This window comes from Rhinolophus hipposideros, assembly GCF_964194185.1.
Source record: "Rhinolophus hipposideros genome assembly, chromosome: 24".
NCBI classification, from domain to species: Eukaryota; Metazoa; Chordata; class Mammalia; order Chiroptera; family Rhinolophidae; genus Rhinolophus; species Rhinolophus hipposideros.
The window spans coordinates 14219263-14242860 of NC_138070.1; the positions used below are offsets into that span (position 1 = coordinate 14219263).

At 46.8% G+C, this 23598-nt stretch overlaps 1 protein-coding gene across 2 annotated transcripts in view; it reads left to right on the forward strand.

Annotated features, from left to right (window-relative positions):
- Positions 1-23598, forward strand: part of SSH1 (slingshot protein phosphatase 1) — a 55862-nt gene that overhangs the window by 25790 nt on the left and 6474 nt on the right. For both annotated transcript variants that reach the window (XM_081037080.1, XM_081037081.1), the window contains exons 3-14: positions 200-303; positions 4080-4144; positions 4636-4757; positions 6840-6908; positions 7901-7966; positions 10791-10985; positions 12389-12482; positions 13719-13847; positions 17324-17370; positions 19024-19170; positions 20723-20923; positions 22897-23449. In XM_081037080.1, coding sequence (XP_080893206.1) covers positions 200-303; positions 4080-4144; positions 4636-4757; positions 6840-6908; positions 7901-7966; positions 10791-10985; positions 12389-12482; positions 13719-13847; positions 17324-17370; positions 19024-19170; positions 20723-20923; positions 22897-23449 — 1792 coding nt within the window. The remainder of the gene's footprint in view (positions 1-199; positions 304-4079; positions 4145-4635; positions 4758-6839; positions 6909-7900; positions 7967-10790; positions 10986-12388; positions 12483-13718; positions 13848-17323; positions 17371-19023; positions 19171-20722; positions 20924-22896; positions 23450-23598) is intronic.

Genomic DNA, 23598 nt, shown 5'->3' on the forward strand with positions numbered 1-23598 from the left:
TCGTACACCCTCTCTAGCAACAAGCTCGTAGCAAAGGTTTGGGGTGAGAACTAATATGTGAAATTATTCTAAAAGCTGTTTTTGCCCATTTGAATTTTACATGCCATTTGTCCTCACTCAAGCTTTTCCTCTGCAGCACGTCTTTGCCCATTTTCCTCTGAATTCCACCCTAACTGTGCTCTGGTTTTATTCTTCTCAGCTTAAGTGAGAGCTTTTTCATGGTGAAAGGAGCAGCCCTCTTCTTACAACAGGGAAACAGCCCTCAAGGCCAGCGAAGTCTTCAGCACCCCCATAAGCACGCAGGTAAATTGCTGCTCTTGCCTTGGAACTTAACTCTCCGTGCAACTGGAGGGATGTCCCGTTACTGGTGGCGAGCTATTTGTTGGTTTTCAAGGCCAGAGAAATAGAGAAACCCGGTTTTGTATTGACTGGTACAGGTAGACGCTCTTAAGCAAGCAGTCCATGCATACTTCCCAGGTGGCACAGGGAGAAGCGACCCTTTTGATTATACGTGTCTACCTAAGAAGTAAGGCGGTCACAGTTTGTGTTTGGATGTAAACATTTCCTACTCACAGTGTATCAGTTACCGGCAGATTTTGGGTTATAGTATGACTTTTTAACAAGTGCGCCAGAACACATTATAACCAGATGTTGTCCCCTTGAAAACAGCCCCCTTGAGTTGCTGTATACCGAGTCTAGGGACGCTGTCATTTCTCCAAGCGTTTGGAAAACTTATTTAGAGAATTTCCTTAGGAGCCTTTGACATGCCCTAGGATGAGAGGTCTTTATTTTCTTTAAATGGTGGGTTTGGTTTTGGGAAGTAGAAGCGATCAAGTGGAGATCAAACCTCATATTAATTGAGGTCCAAACACAAATAACTAAGAAATACCTGTAAAGTCATAAGACTGGTTTTTCTAGGTGACTTGCCTCCGAAACCAAAGGCAGTTTGAAAAGGGATTCAGAAAACACTTGCCTACAAGTTAATCTTTGTAATAGGTGGGTAGCCTATGCAGGTGCTTCTTGGACGGGCCGCACATCTCTGAATGTGAGCTGGACAGGCCTCTGACGCTCAGAACAGCAGGTAAAAGAAACTAGCAATTAGGGCCAGTTTCTCGTCACTTTGATCGTTTTGTCTGTCTGGCCACCTCAGAGTTATCCAGCCTCATGTTGGATCTGAGCACCTAGGTTAGAATTTCGTGTCTTACAATTTATGGCAAACCCCAAGACTCAGTCGATATTTTCACATAGTGATATTTATAATCAAGATTTAAGTCTGTTTTAAGCTAGGAAAATAATTGTCCTGCACACAGAGGCAGTGTGGTTTAGGGAAAGAAGGTGTGCTTTGGAGCCAGACAGACCTGCCTTCTGATCTCAGTTCCGCAACATACTGTGCTGCTGTCATAGTCAACCTCTGAGCCTCAGTTTTCTAATCTTTACAATGGGCACCAAATACCAGTACCTCAGATAATACGGAATTTAAAATGTATGTAGGTAATGCATTTACCTCCTGATAGGTGCTCAGTGTGTGCTAGCTATCATTATTACTACAATGACTTCTGGTACAATAAAACTGTAAACAAAACTTTGAGTCTTAAATTTGCTAATGGTTTTGCCCTGTAAGGAATTTAACCATTGTTCATGTCTTAACCATAACACATACAACAAAGTGAATGCTCAAGCTTTGATCACTATGTTTAAAATGTCTCCGTCCTCTAATTCAAACAAATTTTCATACTATGTGCGAGCTTGGGGAAGTACGTGCAAAACCATTTTATAAAAACCCTAAGTCAGGCTGATTTGTGCAGCTGTTGAGTGTACGTGAGAGTAGGAAGAAAGCCACTGGCTTTGTGAATTCTGCTACTGCTGAGATCTGGAACGGCCAGTGAGCTCAGAAAGGCAGACTGCTGACTGTCCCAGGATTCCCAGTCAATGACCCTGGGGCGGGCACAGACTAGACTTCATGTCAATTCCCTTTTTTCTAGAATTACCATCAAGTCCTACAATACCTTTAGTAATCACCTTGCAGAGCTGAGTACAATCGAGGGTTAATTCTGTCCATGTAAAAGTAATTCAGTTCATTTCAGCTAGTCCCGTCGATCTGAGACGCATTCTAGAACCCATACTTCAGGTTCGTATTCTCTGATGTTTTTGCAAGTGCTTAGTGAACATTTCAGCATTTAGAGACTATGTGTAGTCTCTACACATAGTCAGCATTTAGAGACTATGTGTAGACCAGGGTTGTGATTTCTGTCTTTCAGTAATTCCATGTCTTCATGAGCCCCACTGAAAGGAGTCTGTCTGTGGGGAAAATGTCCCTTTCATTTAGGCACTCATCAGACAAGAAGCTGGGATGTGCTTTGTCTGTATGCTTCTGTGCCTCGGAGTGGATGGTGGTGGGGCCCAGGCAAGCCAAGAACCAGCCATGTTGGTTATGTGCCATCGTGGCATTGGTGACATGACAGGTGAGGGTGCTGTTAGGTGGAGGTAGGGGTGGGGAGCTCCGTGTCTTCCTTTAGTGTGAGTCCTGAGCTCCACATCATTCCTTCTGGAAAGTGGTGCCAATGCAGGGTGTTGGCCCCTGTGGGATCCTGTAAGGGATAGGACAGACCACTTTCTAACGGTTTCGTTCCTCTCTGAGGCAGGAAGTACAATCTGGACATCACATGTCAGTCTGCCCTAAAATTTAAAAGATGCTTTTGCAAAAGGAATGAATCCAATGTATTGATCCTTCTGGGGTTCTAACTGTGATCTATGAGGCAATTTTTTAAAAGAGAGAATTCTATTTCTATTAGGGTATTGCACAAGTCACAATTTACACAGATTTTCTGAGTTATTCCTTGCACTTTTCTAGATCAGCATCTTTACAGATGAACCTTTTCTTCAGAAAGAAACCCATGCAAACATTTTTTAAAAAATTTTTCAATTACCATTGATAGACAATATTACATTAGTTACAGGTGTGCGACATAGTGGTTAGACATTTATATAACGTATGAAGTGATCCGCCCAAGAAGCCTAGTACCCCTCTGATACCATACGTAGTGATTACAATGTTATTGACCATATTCCCTATGCTGTACTTTACATCCCCGTGACTTTTGATAACTGGCAATTTGTACATCTTAATCCCTTCCCCCTGTTCACCCAGTCCTCCAACCTCACTTCTATCTGGCAGCCGTCAATTTGTTCTCTGTATCAATGAGTTTGTTTCTGGAGAAATAAAAAAAAAATGTATAAGTTAGGAAAAAAGGGGCATTAGAGTCACACTTGCTACTTACTAATTACAAAGCTCAGGTACGGGGGTCCCCTCTGCGTGGAACGCACAGCTCTTCTTTGTTCCGGTGGATCCTGCATGGCCTCGAGACTCACCCGCCCTGAGAAACTGTCCTCCCCTCATTGCAGCCCAGAGGCACCCCCGGGGATGGGGCCCACTCGGAGAAGTTCGAAACCTGGCTCTGGGTCACTGTCTCTTTTAAATAACCAAGGGAGGGGGGAAAGTGTGTGCAATGTTTAGAAAGAAAAGAGAACATGATAGATGGCTGTCTGCTCAAATTATTTCTCCGGGCCCTCACCATGTACTTGGCTTCTATAGTGTCCCGTAAACATTTCCCCTCCCGGTTGTGGAAGTAATGTCTGTTTCTTACAGAATATGCAGAAGAGTTGGAAGAAGAAGAAGTACACCCGGTCCTTTTTCTCAGACCAACTCTTAGCAAATTCCCTACTCACTTCAGCCACCTCTGGTTTCTGAAAAGTAACGTTTGCTTGAATTTAACACTTCTCCTCTGGGCTTGTCTGTATTTGCCCAATTTTATATTTAAAAACCCATGCTGCAAGGATGCCAGAAAATAAAAGCAGCTTTTAAAACGATGGCAGTGAGCTCTCTCCCACTCGTCCACATACACTTCAGGAGTGGGGTTAGAGAAGGTGGGACTTGAAGTCTTTGTGATGTTCCTTCCGGGGTAGGGAGAGGAGCTGTCACACCTGGATCTTCCTCCAGGCCCTTAGCCTCCACCTCTCACAGGTCTCTGCCCAGCAAGTAGGTCGGTGGCCTTTCAAAACTGTCTTCATTGGCCCAACAGGTGATTTGCCTCAACATCTTCAAGTAATGATCAACCTTCTGCGTTGTGAAGATAGAATCAAGCTGGTAAGAAGAGACGAGAGTGGCAAGTTTTAATTTTTAATTGTGAAATTTGGTAGGGAATTATTCATGAGCATTGGGCATCGGGGGGGGGGGGGAGTGTATGTGAGTTTTGACGTTCTAGCAAATTCTCCCAAATTGTTCACAAAAGCCAAAGTCAGGTTGGCTCCTCAGCACCCAGAAGGTCCAGGGAAGGGATGTATCAGGTCTCTTTGTCAGTTGGCACTAAGTTGCAATCTTCATTCTCTGTATTTTATCGACTCACCCATTTAACAAACTTAGGGGTCCGTGGGTGGGCTGGGTCTCCTCGGAGCCAGGCACTGCCCCTCGTGTTGGAGATGTAAGTGAGACTTGGCCCCTGAGCCTAAGAATCTCATCTTAATTCCTCAACTCACAGCGGAGAAAGGTAGAAAACAGAAGTCCTTGGTCTGGGTGCGGTGAAGGAAGGGGGCCCCACCTGAAAAGGCTGGCCAGTGAAAGCATCTCTGCCTGTGTAGGCCGTGCGCTTGGAGAGCGCCTGGGCAGAGCGTGTCCGCTACATGGTGGTGGTGGACAGCAGCGGGCGGCAGGACACAGAGGAGAGCATCTTGCTGGGCGTTGACTTTTCCAGTAAGGACAGGTGAGTCTGATGGGACGGTGGTTCCCTTCTGTGACGGAGACAGCAATTGCTGCTGGAAAAAGGTTTCCATGGGAAATGACGGCGGGATGCGTGATGGCACATGGCAGGGGTGATCGGACGCTGGGAACAGGAGAATACGCTGTTTCCGCTCTCGTGTGCTGGGTGCTGTGCTAGGTCCAGTCTCTGCTCTCAGAGAACTCAGGGTGTACCGAGAGGAAAAGAAAAGTTCCACTGTGCTTTGAGCTTGAACACGGGGTACTAGTGGGGGTACCCTACAGGAGGGCATCTCAGCCAGGAGGATTGTGGTGGGCACCCAAGTAAAGGCAGGAGCCAGCCCAGTGAAGCGAGGAGAATGCCTTCAGGCCCACATAGGAAGTACATGATTGAGGGAGAACGTATCTAGTGCCTCATCCAGTATCTCTAGCCCATGGACTCCCAAGTGTCAGAGGCTTGGAGAGAGGTTTGGAATTTCCCAATAACTGGTGGCCAAGTTGGTTTTATTATAGACTCTATTATGTGTGTGAAATGAGGGTGAAGGGTTCTCCTTACATCGAGGAGAAGTCAATGCATATGAGATCATTGCAAAGCCTGGGTTTGCTAAAACTGGATTAAATTGACTCCCTTTAGTCATCATTCATTAATGTACTCATTCATTAAGCAAACAGTTTATTTGCCTTCTGTGTATGAGGCAATAGGCCAGGCCCAGGAAAACAAAGAAGCAATAATACACACAGTTCTCGACCTCAGCCAGCCTATAAGCCCAGTGAGGAAAAACCATAACCAGTTGCTGGGGTGATGGGCTCGAAGATGGAGAGATGCGGGTTGTGGGAACACAGGAGGTGGGTGGGCCCAGAAGGACCATGGCAAAAGCCGCTGGAGCACGCAGGGCTAAGCCAAGGATGAGTGGGCAGCTGGGCAAGTTCAAAGGTGGGGGGCCTGTCGGTTTGGCCCCTGAGGGGCCTGCTCCTTGCCTCGCCCTAGCACCGACACAGCCAGGCGCTCCGAGTCGCAACCAAAATTGTGTTTTGCAGCTCTGCAAAGGAAATACAATTAGCCCATCAAGAATGGGGAGGACGGCAGGGTGGGACCTGAGAATTGGCCTAACATGAAAGGCTTAGTCTCATTTTGCGTGAAGGGTTGAAACTACCTTCCCCAAAGATGCCAAAGCGGAGGGTGGGAGAGGGTGGTCGTGGTCGCAGATGCTGGGAGCTCATCTGTGAGCCCAGAGCGCCCTGTCTGCAGCGTCCCACGCTCGCTCACAGCATTACCCCCCGGGGGAGCTGTTAAGTGGTAGCAGAGATGTTAGCTCAAGATCCTGGAGGTGGTCGGAGCTGGCCTTGGCACAGTTACAGCGGTTTCTCACAAGCCAGCTCTTTTTTAAATGCCTGAAGAATTTTCTTAATAATCTGAGGAGCCCCTCTGACAAAGCCCTTTCTTCCCTTCTGTGCGTTTCAAGTGGTGCCAGTCTCCACAGTATCATTGCACTGTTTCCACGGGCAAAACAAAAGTAGACTAAGCTAGGTTTTAAAACGGCAGCTGCAAAAAAGGTACAGAAACAGAGGTCCAGAAATGAACGCCAGTAATGGTGTTGGCTTGCTCCCCTCCCCCGTCACCCCAAGACAGGAGGCTGGGGTTGGCTGCCAGTACTCGCCTGTGTCCCCTGGAGTGTGGATGGCCTTGTGCCAGGTGTGCCAGCCATCGGTGGCTTTACCTCAGTTGCAATGAGGGTGTGTGGTCCGCTGGTTGCTCCTTGTCCCCTGAGAGCTGCAGCTGAGACTTGGTGTTTTATGGAGCTGCAGCCGTACTGGATGGTGAGATCAGCGTACCCTGTGACTGTCTCCAAGCTGGGGTCACTGGCAACTCCTGCTCGTGGGTCATCCCATACCCACGTGTTCTAGAATTCAGTGGTGAGCAGTCCCTACCGACAGCCTCAGAGCTTCTCCCAGGTACACACCCAGCATGTGGACCCAGGTCAGCGCGTGGTTCCCTCTGTGGGCTGGACAGGCTGGGAGAAGACACCGAGGGAAGATTGTAAGCCGGTGGACTCTTAACTCTAGACGGCTTCTCTTCTCTCCTGTGTAGTAAAAGCTGTACCATCGGGATGGTACTCCGACTGTGGAGCGACACCAAAATCCACCTTGACGGTGATGGGTAAGTAGTTCTCTTTAAAGGGTGATTCTAAGCACTGTAGACTGAAACACCAGGTTGGGGCACCCTTGGATAATCATTAGCAATGGAATCGTGTGTGACACGTTTATGTCAGAGGAAATAGGATTGCCCTCCAGTGAGCTACACAAGGAGGGGAGATTGTGTAAGGGAGTTTGGGTCATGAAGTATCAACAGAAGCATTTTATAGGAGAACCACTGCTGTACGAAGTTCAAGAACAGCAATAAACTGACATTCGTTCATTTACCTTGATTTGTTAAATGAATCCTCATTACTTGCCCTCCATTGGGGGCTGGTCCCTGAAAGTTCATAGGTAAATGTGACGCAGCAGGAGCTCACTCACCATCTTCAGGGGTGCAGGGAAAGACATATACCTGACAGGTACGACAGTGTTTCAAGTGCCACTTTAGGGGGTGCAGAGGAGGAATCGTTTAGGGTGTCCTGGGCGGGTAGGCTGGAGACGAAGGGCCATCTGAGCTGTGCACATATCTGCTCCTGGGGAGATACATGAGTTCTGTGATGAGTGGCAAGAAGCAGAATAGGAAATTCTCCCTGCACTAGAATTCCAACAGTAAAAGTTATGGTGCCTCATAAAATAGAACTGGGAGAGAAAAATAAAAATTTGACTTTTTTTTTGGAAGAGGTAGGATTACGGTTATATTTTTCTGTTTTAAAAATGTCTTCCATTCATGTATTTTCCATGCCATTCTGGGGGGGAAAAAAGTGGATGGGACATGTGGGGCGAGAAGTAGGACGTGGGTTGGGACCGTTGCAGGAATGCATCGCAAGATAGTATCAGATGCTGTCGTTGCGTCAAACCCTTGGCCGGGCTCTCAGTTCTGGGCAGACCTGGCGTGGCTGGGTTAAGGACACGCTTGTCCTCGGGGTCCCCCATGGGCCTGCCCCTGTCATCCCGCAGCCATGTGGTTGGAGGGCCTGACTTCTCCCCACAGTGTCTTTTGTTTTCTGTTCTCAGTGGGTTCAGCGTCAGCACGGCAGGAAGAATGCACGTCTTCAAGCCTGTGTCTGTCCAGGCCATGTGGTAGGTGTGGCTTAGGGGCTCCTGGACGCCTCGAAAATATTCTCCTAGCTGACAGCATGAATAGAAACCCCGCTCTACTTACAAGCCCATTTAGGTGCATTTATTTTGCGTGGACGGCAAAATATGCATAACAGAATGTACCATTTTAACCATTTTTAAGTGTGAAATTCAGTGAGCTTCAGTACATTCACGTTGTTGTGCAACCATCACCACCCTCCACCTCCTGAACTTTCCCATCATCCCAGGCAGAAGTGCTAACTCCCTGTTCCCCTTCCCACCGCTTAAGCACTAACTCCCTGTTCCCCCTCCCCCAGCCCCTGGCAACCACCATTCTACTTTCTGCCTCTGAATTTGTCTGTTCCAGGTCCCTCGTGTAAGTGGGGTTGTAGTCATCGTCCTGTATCCGGCATCTTTCACTTTAAATAATGCTTGCAGGGTTCGTCCATGCTGTAGCATGTGTCACAGTTTCCTTCCTTTTTAAGGTTGAAGAACATTCCATTGTATGGATAGACCACATTTTGTTTAATCATTCATTTGTCGATGGATTTTTGAGTTGTTACCACCTTTTGGCGGTTGTGAATAGAGCTGCTATGAACATTGGTGAACAGAGTATCTGTTTTTAAGTCCCTGCTTACATTTCTTTGGGGTATATACGTAGAAGTGGAATTTCTGAATCATACGGTAATTCTATGTTTAACTTTGTGAAGAACCACCAAACTACTGTTTTACACTCCTACCAGCAATGCACAGGGATTCCAGTTTCTCCACATCCAGGCAATATGTGTTTCATGTTTTTTGTTTTCATAGTAGCCATCCTGATGGATGTGAAGTGGTATCTCGGTACAGTTTTGATTTGCATTTCCCTAATTCTTTAACGCTGAACATCATTTCATGTAGTTATTGACCATTTGTATATCTTCAGAAAAATGTCTATTTTCTCCTTTGGCCACTTTTTATATCGGTTGATTTTTGTTGTTGTTGAAGTGTGTCGCTTTTACATATGTACAGTTCCTCCTGACAAACTTATTCATTGTACCTGGCATCAATAGGCATTCACTTTGCTCCGTGAAGGGAAGGGCACTCTGCTACCGTGTTTCCCCGAAAATAAGACTTAGTCAAACCATCAGCTCTAATGCATCTTTTGGAACAAAAATTAATGTAAGACTCGGTCTTATATTACATGATGTAAGACCCGGTATTATATTACATTATGTCATATCATATCGTATCATATCATATCATATCGACATTGTCTTGTAAAATAAGACCGGGTCTTATATTAATTTTTGCTCCAAAAGATGCATTAACGCTGATGGTCTGGCTAGGTCTTATTTTCGGGGAAACACGGTAGGTACTGAACATCTAGGAGGCATAAAATGGACATAATTCCTATTGTGGAGCTAACAGTCTGTAGAAGGAGGTGGCCATAAATAAAAAACAGTCACACGTTACACCGAGGGAGGGCGCTCTCGCAGGATGCCAGGTTATGGGATATTTACCACCATGTGCAGGGACTGGGCAGGGGTCTCCCTGGACACTCTGCTTTGGGGATGAGGTTGCTGCACTGGGTGAAATAAACCATGGCCAGAGCTTCTCTGACCCTGGCACACACATCTTAGAGCCTTCCTTGTCCTTGGAGGGTTGCACAGACCGCTCATGCAGCAAACCCAACAGTCTCTCTCATATAATCTGGAAAAGACTCAGGAGGAAGCTGGTGGCGTCTGATGAGAAGAGTTCTGCCCAGTGTTTCAAAATAATTACCCATTTCTCTGGGACAGAGAGCGTTATGCAGAATTCTCCCATGGGCCACAAGTTAATATTGTGCTTCGTGTTTACCTCCTCTGTTATTCCACACTGAAGGCAATTCAGGATTATATCTAGGTGTCTCAGATGTTTCTTTGTGTCCCTGGGTGATTTTTTTTTTTTTTAATCTCTTGCTCTACAGGCAAGTGAAAAATAGGCCCACGTGTTTTTCTAAAACTTCAGAACCAGAACTAAATTTAGTAAATATTCAGTTCAAGTTTGTTCCCTGAACCAGCCTAGAAATAGGACAGATATGTGCCACTTGGAAAAGTGATGTGGATTGCAGTAGTTTTTATACCATTGCTGAGCCATTCTGTGATAACTCCCCTTCCACCCAAGTCTTCCCTCGTCCACCCTTCACTGATACCTAATTCACCCCATTCACAATTTTCAGCCTATAATTATTTTTGTAAACAGAGGTAAAACCAGGTAACTAAATTGGCCATTATGTTACACATTTTTAATATTGTTTCTCCTATCCCACTCTGCCTTCCTAACCTTTTCTTCAGTTAGTTTCTATGTTATAAAATGTGTTTCCAGAACTCATTTCCTTAGGAAATGGAAGCAGCTAAGCTATGATAACATTGATGGGGCTGGTTGGAAATTAAGTTACTTAGATTACAGTAACATGGTCATGACTCTTGCTTTCCAGTTGCTAGATTTAATTGTGGTTCCTATGTTGAAGGTGCCCACAACCTCAGAAGTAACTCTTTAATTCTTGCGAGTTAATGATGGACTGTAAAAATGACACATGAAACAGCCTGATGGGGAGAGTTACGAAGTTGTTTTGTTTCCCAACGAAGTTGTTTTGTTTCCTTGTTGGGAATGGTGAAGGGTGTCCATCCATGTTGGGTCAGTGTCTGTGTTGTGGAGACGGTCTGTTACCCGGCAGGCTGGGGATCCCCAATAGCGAGTCCTTTATGAACTGCCCTCCCCCCACCCCACTGTAAACCTTTGGTCGAGGCACAAACCCAGCTCTGCTGAGCCTCCCCGGTCTGACCGTGTCCCCCTCCTCGCCCAGGTCTGCCCTGCAGGTCCTTCACAAGGCCTGTGAAGTGGCCCGGCGGCACAACTACTTCCCTGGGGGCGTGGCGCTCATCTGGGCTACCTACTATGAGAGCTGCATCGCCTCTGAGCAGAGCTTCATCAACGAGTGGAACGCCATGCAGGACCTGGAGTCCACGCGGCCCGACTCCCCGGCCTTGTTTGTCGACAAGTAAGCGTGGCGCCTCCTCAGCCGCTCCCACACCCACCCCGTGCCCGACCCTGCGTCCGTGCCGTGTCACACCTTGCCTGTCTTCTAGTGATTGAGGGCCACCTCTCCCTGAGCCAGCATTTCAGGGGTTCCTAACCTGCCGCCCATGGGTAATCTTTGGCTGGGGACAGGATCTGTGACTGCCATCCCCCCTTTAAAATCATGGACACACTTGGGTGTGAGTGCATTTCTGGGGAACGGCTCCATCGCTCCCATCAGATTCTCAAAGGCGCGTGTACATACTTCCTTGACTGGCTCTCGGGCAGTGCCTGTGCTCTGGCCTGATTCTCAAAGCTCTTCCTGCGCTCTTAGAAGTAGTATTAATGCGAATCCGGTTCCTTGGATCCTAAAACACAACTGCACCAGCACAGGCCAAGGACAACCTGCCTTAGAGGCAGCAACGGCGAGTCACGTGGCCTAAGTCTGCACGAAATTGAAGTCTAGTCCAGAAAAAAGAAGCCAGCGGCATTCACCCTCTCTCGGGTCGGCCCCTCCTCCTGCACACTGTTCTGTTCCTCTGGGACACTGCATATAAGAGGGCTGGGGACAGAGGGGGGCAACCTGCACAAGGACAGGCCGGCAGCCAGGCTGTATGAGGCCTCCCGGAAACTATGAGAGGGCTGAGGAGAAATGACAGCTGCCTTCGATCAGATGAATGGGTGTCATGTGGAAGCAGGATTAGCCTGGTTTATGTGACCCCTAAAGTGAGAACCGGGGTTGATGTGTAGATGTTACAGGGAAATACAGTGGTACCTCGGTTTTTGAACGTCTCCGTTGATGAACATTTGGTTTATGAATGCCGTAAACCTGGAAGTAAATGCTTTGGTTTTCGAATACGACTCATACGGCTTCTGCTGAGTGCAAGACGCTGAGGCCTCGCTGTTAGCTGTTTTCCATTGTTTCAGAACTTGGGGATTACATTCGAAAACCGAGGTACCACTGTACATAGATGTGGGTCCTGTGTGAGGAGATCATGGGAGCTGGCCATGGCCGGGCCTGTGGGCTGGCTCAGGAGGCAGTGATGTCCTCAGCAGAGACCTGAGGGCCCAGTGGCCTGGGGATGTCACACAGATGGTTCCAGCCTCCTGCCCTGAGAGTCGATACTCGGCAGGACCGGAGTGAGGAACGCGCTCCCCACCCACTGCGTGCCCTCTTGATCTGCCCCACTCTGTTTACTCCTGTGGGGTTCTGGGCACAGAGCTCGACTCCTCTGTCCCTCTCCCGCACCCGCTGAGGGCTCGCACACCAAGAAGTTAGCTGTATGAGCCCAAGCCCCGTTCTCTTTAGCCCAGGAGCAGTGTGTGTTTCTGTAAACTCTGACCTCAGGCTTCCTATAGTTCTGCACTTTCCTAATTTCTTTCTAGGCCAACGGAAGGGGAGAGGACTGAGCGCCTCATCAAAGCCAAACTCCGAAGCATCATGATGAGCCAGGACCTAGAAAACGTGACCTCCAAAGAAGTAAGCGAACTCTCCTCTTCTTAGCAGAGGTCACGCACCATTCCTTCATCCTGTTGTCCAGAGCACGGCAGAAGCAGGCCTGGTACCTGGTCTTCTTTACCCATCAGTGCACCAGCACTAGGAGGCTTTTTTCTGCAGGACTAGTGTAGTGGAAAGAGCACAGACCTTAGAGTCAGACTCGTTTGAATCCGCCTTGCCGCATAACAGCTATGAGATTTGGGGCAAATTCCCCGACCTCTCTGAACCTGTAAGACCTTTGGTGAGAATTTCACGAGACCTGCGATTGCACCAAGAAGCATTTACCTGTTAGCACCCTCCCCTCTGCCCTACATCACCTTGTGTTTCATTGGACATAGAGCAAACTCCATTTCTCCACAAGATCACAACTTAAACCAGCAAGTTGCTAACCCCGGACCACCTTCCATCTGCCTTTTCATGTTTCCCTTGATCACTTTTTTTCTTTTTTCAGTTGCTTTTTGCTCAAGGAATGCAATGAATTATAACAAGTTAAACTAGGTAGATCTAAGAGTTGAAATGGTCATTTTAAAAAGTCGTATACCTTGGGCGGCCAAGTGGCTCAGGTGGTTGGAGCACTGTGCTCCTAACACCAAGGTCGCCGGTTCCGACCTCTACAACTAGATTGAGAACAGCGGCTCTACCCGGAGCTGGGCAGCCATGAGCGGCCGGCATGAGCTGCTGTGAGCTGCCGTGATCGGCAACCAATTGGCTCAGCTGGGTAGAGCGCAATGCTCATAATACCAGCATGGGCTAGTGAGCTGCGTCCTCCACAACTAGACTAAGAACGACGGCTTGACTAGGAGTTGGGGGGATGGTGGGGGGAAGGGGGAGGGGAAAAATTAAAAAGTCATGTACCTTTTTAAAATTAATACATGTAAAAATCGTATTGTAATACCTTCCAAAGCAAGGTGAAATTGATTTTAGGTTTTCACAGTGTTGAGTTTAATATTTAATTGTAAAGGTCTGAGTGCTTTAACTCAGCAGAAAAGATCTTGTGGGAATCAGTCTTTATTTGAAATAATAAACTTGCCCCCGTAAGATTTACTTTGAGGCTGAGTGGCCTGTATTCCCACCACCCAGGCATATGCACCATGTGTTTTAATGCAAAAAACACCTGTTTTGAAAACAGCCACAGTTCACGTTGTGACTTTACTTCTTTGGAGGGAGACAACTGTTTTCTTTAACAAATCACTTTTCCAAATATTTTCCACTCCACAGATTCGTAATGAATTGGAGAAGCAGATGAACTGTAACTTGAAAGAATTCAAGGAATTCATAGACAACGAGATGCTACTTATCTTGGGACAGATGGACAAGCCCTCCCTCATCTTCGATCATCTTTATCTCGTAAGGGGCGCAGCACACGGCAGGGTCTGTCTTGGGGAACATAAATCAGGCCTTGATTGTTTGAGCAAGTCAGAGAGCGGAAAAGTTGAGTTACTAGCGCCTCGATTCTGACTTTACGGGAACTCCCTCCTCTGGCCTGCAGGCTAGTGGTTTGCTCTCCAGCCAGATGCTTGCGATGTGGCTCCCAGCTGGGCCGCGGGGAGTTGTTTGAAAGCTCTTTGGCATAGTCAACTGGCACCTATTTTCAGACTCTTGCCACTCTTTGCCTTCCTCACTCACTCACACTCAGGCCCCGTCCAGTTATCTCCAAATGGTTTGTGGGCTGAAAATCCCCAGTTACTAAACGGAGCGTGCTTGCCAAAACCCCAGAATTATGCCTTGGCATCCCAAGACGTAAGAAACAGTAGGAAAGGCAGCCCAGACACCTGTAACACGGCTTTCTCTCTGCTTGTCCTGGCAGCCACTCCATGTACTGCTCCCAGAGCCCATTGAAGGGACAGGCCTGGGTGAGCAGCTGTGGAGGGCGGTGCACCTCATCTCCATCTCTTGCTCACATTTTCTTAAAGCTGTAAATCTCCATAGAAGGCAACTGGCAAGTTTTCAAAGTCAGACTGTAGAGGAAGGGACGTTACTAAAATTAGGCGGCACAGCGTACTCATGAAAATCAGCCCCACCAGGCCAGATTCTCACTCCCCAGCCGGAACAGCGATGTGACTGAAAGCAAGTCTCTCTGCCTCTTTTTTCCTTCATCTTACATCTTATGAGATGATTATGAGGATTCAATACAATACAGCTTGAAGGTACCAGGTGCAGTTTCTGTAGGCGCTAATTATTGGTGACCATCATTAGAGCAGAAATTGCTTCCTGGGAAAGGTGAGGAAGGGCATTTGCTGTGGAAGGCATGAGCGATTTTGTTCTCTTCCTATAGGAAGTAGTTAATAGTTTTCCAAACGCATGCTAGGTATGATCAGATAATAATGTGAATGTTTAAGTAAAAAAGTGTATCACAATAAAACACATTGCCATCAATCCCCTTCAAAGTACCATGTTTCCCTGAAAATAAGACCTAACGGGAAAAGAAGCCCTAGCATGATTTTTCAGGATGGCATCCCTTGAACATAAGCCCTAATGCGTCTTTTGGAGCAAAAATTAATATAAGACCCATTCTTATTTTTGGGGAAACACCATACTCTCCCTCGCTTTGAACTCATCCCATCATTCTTGCCACTTTCTGAAGCAGTTCTAGAAGTCCTCTTTTTTTGTGAGTGTCTTTAGTTGTGCTGTCGTGGCTGCCCCGATGTCCTGAATCATTTTGACTTTGGGGAAGAGCCAGAAGTCTCACAGTGCCAGGTCTGGTGAATAAGGTGGATAAGGACACACTATAAGGTTTTTATTTGACAAAAATTGCCATATACCAGAAGCGATGTGTGACACGGAGCACTGTCATGATGGAGGATGATTTAGGGCACACTTTAAAACACACCTTCTCTCAACCGTAGCTCACACCCAACTGACTGCAGCGAACAAATTGAAGCTTGTCACACACTGTTACTAAGGTTTGACGTGCCACTTCCTGTATTGAAGATCCCTGCCTTTCCGTTGGATGGCACTCGGCAGCAGCATTCACCATATTTTCACACATTGCTTTTGGTACGGCAGTTTCTATCAGAAACATTATGATGTGTCCTCATCCACGTTATTCACTGGATCTGGCACTGTGTGACTTCTGGCTCTTCCCATAGTCCAAATACCCATGAAAGATAAAGGTTTTGAATCGATTCAGGACATCAAGGCAGCCACGACAGTACAACAAAAGACAAAAAAGAGGACTTCCAGGACTGCTTCAGAAAGTGGCAAGAGCAAAGGGATAAGTGTATTCGAAGTGAGGGGAAGTACTTTGAGGGGGATTGATGGCAATGTGTCTTTTACTATAATACACTTTTTTAATTTAAACATTCACCGTAGTTTTTGATCACACCTCGTATATCGTGACATATATATATTGAATATATTTATAGATAGCAATATATATGTGTATATACGTGTGTGTATATATATATGTATACATATATATATTTCGTGTATATGTTAAAATGTATATACATGTGTGGATTTGAAGCTTGTATCTTGAAAGCTATGGGGCAGCGCTGGGCTCTAATCTCCTGGGAAGTCGATGTTTTTCCCCGGTGGAGACGTCCCAGGACAACTCTAGCCCATCGCTCCACTAGGTGGCGATCACGACAAGAGGACACTCACAGCCTTAGCGAGCGTTTGTTATTTTTCAGTGTGGTTGGTACTTTTTGTCATTTTTTCCATGAGAGATACTAAAGGAATTTTTATGTTGGAGCTTCTCCTTCCAATGTGAAAATCCAGCTAGCACCCGCATGTGGCCATCCCCATCAAGATCCCTGAAGTCCCTACCTCCTGAGGGGTCTGCCCTCTTGGACAAGGAAGTTTATAGGGAGACTAAGCCTGCTCTTTTTCTCTTTGTGACTCTATGTTGTTTGCATTGCCTTAGAGCAAAGGGATGTTTTTCTTCTTTTTTTCGATGCGTGTTCTTTGCATGCTCAGAAATGGAGAGGGTTTTTAAAATACCATTTTAAAAGTATTAAATTAAAACATGTTATAGAAAGTTAGGAAATATAAGAAAATCCAAAGAAGAAAATTAAAAGTATTCCCAACTTCGCAAATCTAAAAGTAGTCACTGTTAGTAGCCTGGTATATTTATTTTTCTATCTTCTGGTTTTTGTTTTGTTTTTGTTTTTAATGCACATATAGCTTTTTTAAAAAAAGGAAGAGAAAGAAAAGAACCATACTGTTTACATGTACATAGTTTTGTATTATGCTTTAAAATTGTTTTATTATTATGTGGTATTTCCCTGTGTCGTTACATATCCTCCAAAAGTATAAGTTATTTCAATGGCTCCATCATCTGGATCCATCATCATTTATTTTCTTCTTGTTGGACCTTTGGGTTGTTTCCACTGTTTTGTTATTATAAATAACCATAAATATCCTTGTACATAAATCTTTGTGCAAATTCTGGGTATTTCCTCAGGGTAACTTTTTCTAAGTGGAATTTCCCGGTTAGAGGGTGGGAGCTTTTTTAATTTTGCCAAAATACTTCCCAGAAAAGGTAAGCCAATTCCTACTTTAATCAGTGGTATGTGAAAGTACTCTTTCCTGAGGGGGAGGTCAGAGGTCACTGCCTTTGGTGAGAGGACCCTGCTGGAGTCTCAGAAAAGGAAGTGGCGATAGGGGAGCAGGTTTTCCTGAACTTGCCCTTCCCCTGTTGTGCTGACGATATTCTGAACGCCTCGGGAACCTGCTTTGATACTGGCCTCTGTCAGTTCTCTCTGTTCTCTGAGGCCAGGGGCCCATGAAATCACCATCACCATCACCATCAGGCCTAGCGCACAACCAGCTCTGAAGCTGACATGTGACACTCACGGGGGTTTGTGTGATCTGTCCCCCAGGGCTCTGAATGGAATGCATCCAATCTGGAGGAACTGCAGGGCTCAGGGTGAGTCTGCTCCCCTTATCTTCCCTTGTCCTTCTGGGCAGCTTAGACACTGGGTTCAAAGTTGAGCCCTTCTGCTGCCCTCCTGTATGTAATTGCCTGCACCCCAGCAGCCAGGCTGATTTGCATAGCTAAACAGATGTACTTGAGAATGTCACCTCCTGAATAATTCATTGGTTTTAGATTTTCCTGGGTTTTGAGTGATGGTGTGTGTCTGGGAGAATGATCCTAAATCACAGTCCGATGGTATAGACAGCCGGGATGCTGATAGGGCCACAAGCCCCCTCCCCCTGCCCCACTGCCTGGCAGACCTGCTGAGAGTCCTTGTAAGGACACTTGTCTGTTGGGACAATCAGCAACTCTGATCCCTGGACCACTCCTGGTTCTGTCTGAGCTTATACCTTTGGGCCTGATGGGAATCTTGCAGCTAAATACTCAGTGTGGGCCAGAAACACATGCCTGTCTTAGTCTGAGAAATGCCCGGCAGCAGGAATGAAAGATGTTTAAATCTAGACCTTCAAGAACAGATGTCTGGACATTTGAAAAAAAACAAACAAAAACACAGCCACAAAATCACCATTTTGTGGGTTTGACATGATGGCATCCTTGAATTACTACATTTAAAAGTCAAGACTAAACAACTCTTAAAATATATCTTTAGAACTACTGGTTAAGATGTGTTATTTCTACAGAAAGTATTCTTAAAATGAATGGTGATATTGTCTTTGCTTTCTGTCTTGCTGGGAATAAATAAGTTACTTTAAAGGTAATTTTTAAAGCATTTACAAATCTTTGTGTATGAAATCTATTTGGGGTATTTTCAAACTCCTGAAATTATTTTGGTCTTCCAGGAAGATAAGTATTAAATTTAGAGACCCATAGCCTGCCTTGTTTCAAAAAAGGATTAAAGGCAGTTACCCGGGACATAATGGTCAGATATATTCTGCTTTTTAACTGTTTAAAAGTGGAGACTTTTATTTTTTAAAAGCTTCTGTTTGCTCATGATAATTATGAATTTTGAAACTTTAAGAGAATTTAAAAATTTATTTAAATAATACATAAATCTATTTTCCAGAATTAAACCCTGCTTAGCAAAGCTTTGAACTGAGTTTTATAAGTTTTTTATACAGAAATTTGTTTTTTAGTATAAATATAATACATTCTCATCGTAAAGTGCGCATTTAGAAAATACCCCCCAAAAAAATGCTATTAAGGAAAAACAGAAGTCCCACCAGAAAAACATACACCGTGTTTCCCCAAAAATAAGACCTAGCTGGTAATCAGCTACTGTAATGTGTCTTTTGGAGCAAAAATTAATATAAGACCCAGTATTATTTTACTATAAGTAAATTTATCTCCATTAATCTCCATTAATAAAAAGACAGATTTATCTCCATTTTACTATAAGTAAAATAAGACTGAGTCTTATATTATGTAAGATTTGGTCTTATAGTAAAATAAGACCGGGTCTTATATTAATTTTTGCTCCAAAAGATGCATTAGGGCTGATTGTCTGGCTAGGTCTTATTTTCAGGGAAACACGGTATTAATATGTACTTGATTTCTTTTCTCTGTCCAGTTTTTTGTTACTTTGTTTTTTGTAACTCCTCATTGCAATTCTCCAAATTTGTTCTTTACTTTTTTTTCTCGTTGCAGTGTTGACTACATTTTAAATGTCACTAGAGAAATAGATAATTTTTTCCCTGGCTTATTTGCATATCATAACATCCGAGTCTATGATGAAGAGACAACAGACCTTCTTGCCCACTGGAACGAAGCGTACCATTTTATAAACAAAGCAAAGTGAGTGGAGAAGCCAAAGAAACTGGTCTGAGGAAGAAACTGGCAGATGCTGGGTGGCAGAAATTAATGACAGTCCCAGACATGGATGTCTTCTGGCTTAGGGAGCCTTAGATGTCAGCTGGACCTCTGATTTTAGACCACAGGACCCCTAGCACCAAAGGGACAAAGTTGCTGATCTTTACATGGGGGCCCAAATGAGCTTGTTGTCTCCCACCTATCACTGATTGTGACATTTGACCCCAGTTTCGTCATCAGTACTTGTTCCAGGCAAGGGTCTAATACCAAGTGGACACTCTTGGAAGCTCTGCCTGTGGAGTCACTGAGCCAGAGGAGAAAGGAGGGCAGGCCAGGTCGTACATGGATTTAAAACACCTTTGGGATGCTTCCCCCGCAAAATCTTCTCAGACAGATGCCCTGAGCTATGGCCTGCCTTCACCTGATTGGTGTGATTTTCCTGTTTGAGCAGCATGGGACAGACCATGAGAGGTTCCCCACTGCCCCGAGCCTGTCACTGGTTTCACCCTGCTTTCGTTCTCACCTTCTTCTCCTACAGAACAAGTCTGTCTTACTGAAGTCAGGAACACAAAGAGCCAACCCTTTGAGATCCCATCTTCTTTCTGCTTTGCACCCCTCCAGGTCAAAGCTACATAACATACCCTCCCCAAGATGTCCTCAAACTTCACCTGCATGCCTGGGGTATAGACTTCAGACTGGCAGTCCCCAAAAGAGGGCACCGAGATTGGGTGATAGATTTGAAGCCTGAGGTACAGGAAACGAGCCTGCTCACAGCTGACAGGCTGGCTGCTTCTAACGTAAACAAGCAGACTGGTGGGCTCACCTCCTATAGAAATAAAGCTTCCCAGGTGTTGCCCTTCCCAGCCTGGTGTTCCCGCACAGTCTTGAGCAAATGATACCTCGAGAAAACCCTGTGCATGGCCTTGTCGTAGCTGTTAAATTCAGCCACACCTGGGCCAGCACTTCCTGCTGATAACCCTCGCCTCCGTCATCCCCTGGCTTCTTTCTGTCTTGGCCAACTTAGGGTGCTGCCATCCTCATTCTGTCTCCCAAGGGCCTTGCAGCTTTGGGTTCTCTAAGCCCATTTTCCTGCAACAACCCTTTCCATGTTTTTATCTGCTCTAGCACCTGAGTAGCTTTTGCGTATCTCCTTTTCGCTGTCCAGTTGCTTCCTGCAAAAGGATTTCTTAGTCTGAGAAATGCTCCGCAGCAGGAAGAATTTCTAGCCTGTCCCAACGATGCGGGAAGATCCCTAATTTGTCTCTGAAGGCAGCCGATTGTTGAGCTCTCCCTGCAAAACTTGGCAAGGCAGGGACAGATCTATCTCCATTTCCCATTGTGTGCTAATTGATTTTGCAGTGAAGTTATTTCCTTTAGAGAGTGTGTGGACTTCGGCTGCATAAACATCAGGACATAGGACGGGGGCCATGAGATAACTTCAGGGTTTAAAACAATCCATTGGGTAAAACTTGAGAGAACAAAGTTGTTGAAGTTTTTAAAAAACTCTCTCCCCCTCCAACCACCCTGGCCCCTGCAGGAGGAACCATTCCAAGTGCCTGGTACATTGCAAAATGGGTGTCAGTCGCTCTGCCTCCACAGTCATAGCGTATGCGATGAAGGAATTCGGCTGGCCCCTGGAAAAAGCGTACAACTACGTGAAGCAAAAGCGCAGCATTGCACGCCCCAACGCAGGCTTCATGAGGCAGCTGTCTGAGTATGAAGGCATCTTGGACGCGAGGTGGGTGACTGTCTGCAGAGGGTTGGCAGGACTGAGCTTGAGAAGCCGCCATCCACATCCGAGCAGTGGCTTCCACAGCCAAAATCCCGCCTCTCAGGGGGAGCCAGTTTGAGAAAAACAACTATTGTTTGGGGTTGGATGAGTAGTTTCCAGGAGGGATCTGTTCTGATTTTTGTTGGCACAGACAGCTGTTTTGCTGCGGGAGAGAGCGGTGCCTGACTCCCAAGCTAAGGCATGGCTTCGTGTGCAGTACGGGCGGGTGGACGCTCGTTTCCTGACCCACTGCTTTGGGCCGAGTGCTGTGCCAGGTTTTGCTGCGGGGTAATTTCCCCTCTCCCCACCACCGACACGCGGGGCAACTTAGGGCAAGCTCGGTGGTCTCGTCCAGCCTCAGTTTACTCTTTCTGAGTTAACAGTGAACACCCACCTGGTAGGGTTGTTGTGAGGTTTACATGAGTCATGTACAGATTTACCTTTACAGAGACTTTGCTAGGCCTGCCTCATGGTAAATAGCCATGTAGCTTCTTTTTAAATGTCTACCTCCACCCCCCCCCACACCACCTCCCCAAAAAGGTCTACAAAGTACAGGTGATCCCGCCTTTATGGGGAAATAAAGAACTGACGCTGGAGGTTACCTTGTCGCACATCACACAGCCAGTGGACAACAGGAGGAAACTCATGGCCAGGTCAATTGGCCTCCAAGGCACGGAGACCTCACAGCGGGGTTCCCCCTGTCACCCCAGGAGGATCCCTGCGGGACTCGGGGGCTCACTTTCTCCCTGTTCCCTTTCTATTCAGTCTGTAGGAGGCCTCCCCAGGACATTTCTGACTGGTGTCCTGAGGGAGCCACAGGCTAAGCCTGGGCCTTGTGACCATGTTTGGGGAAGCAGGAGCGCCCTGGCAGGGTTGAACAGTGTCCAGAGGACAGCTCTGGACGTGTCCACTATCAACCAGAGAGCAGCTGGACAGCTCCCCAGGCAGGGCCAGGGCCGGTGGGGATGGGGGAAGAGTGTGCGCCCTCCTCTCCTTTAGCCCTGCAGTCACACGCTCCATCAGTGCCCTAACCAGGGGTCTCCAGGCTGGGGTCGCAGCAGCATGGCGCTGACCTTGTATTGCGGCCCCACCTGAGGCCCCCCTTGGCCTCACCTGGAACGTGCACATGGAGCAGCCACAAATGATCATGACACTCTGGCTCTGAGCAATAGCAGATCCTGAATTTACGTTTTCCTCTCTCTCATCTTAACCTTTGTGACCCATGAGGCTGTTATTGCTCTGAGGTTCTCGGAGGTGACTTTTTTTTACCTTATTTCACTATCAGCCTTTCTCTTTTACTTTTAGGCTTTAAAAATAACTCCACAACATTAAAAGACATATTTTAAAAACTGACCTGTAATCTCTCTGATCTAAAATATTTCCAATTTTCTGGGATCTTCCCAACTTTATTCATGTGTGTTATGTGTTTACATAGCTACATTCGTGTAATATGCCTGTATGTATATGTGTAAACACACATATATACATAAATATAAATTTGTATTAATCTTTACATACTCTCTGCTGTGAGCCTTATTTCCCTACTATGTAGGTAGGTGAGTATTATTCTTATATGACAGATGGAGAAACTGAGAAATGGAACGTTAAGTGGCATCCCTGTGTTCACCAAGTGAGATGGTACACTGGGATCGTGATGGCATTTGATGTCTAGACTCTTTTCACATATCTGCCACATCGTCTTCATGACAGAAAGTCACTGAAGGCTTCTCGTGCAAGCCGTGGTGATTTAGGGTCGTGGTGCTATTTCTTTCTTCCTTACATTTCTTGGGAACAAATGAACAGAGAGACGCTTTCCCTAAGTGAGCCCCTGGCGCCCACCCCAGCCTGGTGCCTTCCTTGCTGGCTCACTTCTCACCCCTCTTCCCAGGACCCTCTGGGCACTGGCCTCTGCTGACCTTCCAATGCCCTTTCTCCCCCAGCAAACAAAGGCACAACAAGCTGTGGCGCCAGCAGACCGAGAGCTGCCTCCAGCAGCCTGTGGATGACCCTGCGGGGCCTGGGGACTTCCTGCCAGAGACCCTGGATGGCACCCGCCCGGAAGCCCCGCTGCTCTGCTCCACCGATGCTGCCCAGCCTGGGTTCCCAGGCAGCAGGGCCTCTGGGCGACCCACTCTCCCTTGCTGTTTCCGGCGGCTCTCAGATCCCCTGCTGCATTCCCCCAGTGACGAAACTGGCAGTTTGGTCCAGTTAGAGGACCTGGAGAAGGGGGCTCTGTCGGAGGAAGCAGCTCAGCCAGCCCGGCCTCCCCAGGAAGGCCCGGGACTCTGTGAGAAGGCGGGGAAGAAGAAACGAGAGTTGGGGAGCCTGAAAACCCGGAGTGGCCCCTTGCCACAGGTGGAGGAGATGGAAAGGGAGGAGGCTCCAGGAGCCGGGAGGTGGGGGCGGCCCCCATCCCAGCTTGATAAAAACCTGCTCAACCGGGAAAACCTAAATAACAACAACAGCAAGAGGAGCTGTCCGGACGACTTTGAGGTAGGTGTGGGACCAGCATGTGGGGACAGGACCACGTCACTTCTGTCCTGCCCTGCAGAGCAGCCACCTCTGCTGCTCTGCCAGCCCGGCAGTTCTCATCCCCGGTGGTGACCTGTGGGCTTCTTTCAGAAAGTGATTCTGCAGGCCGA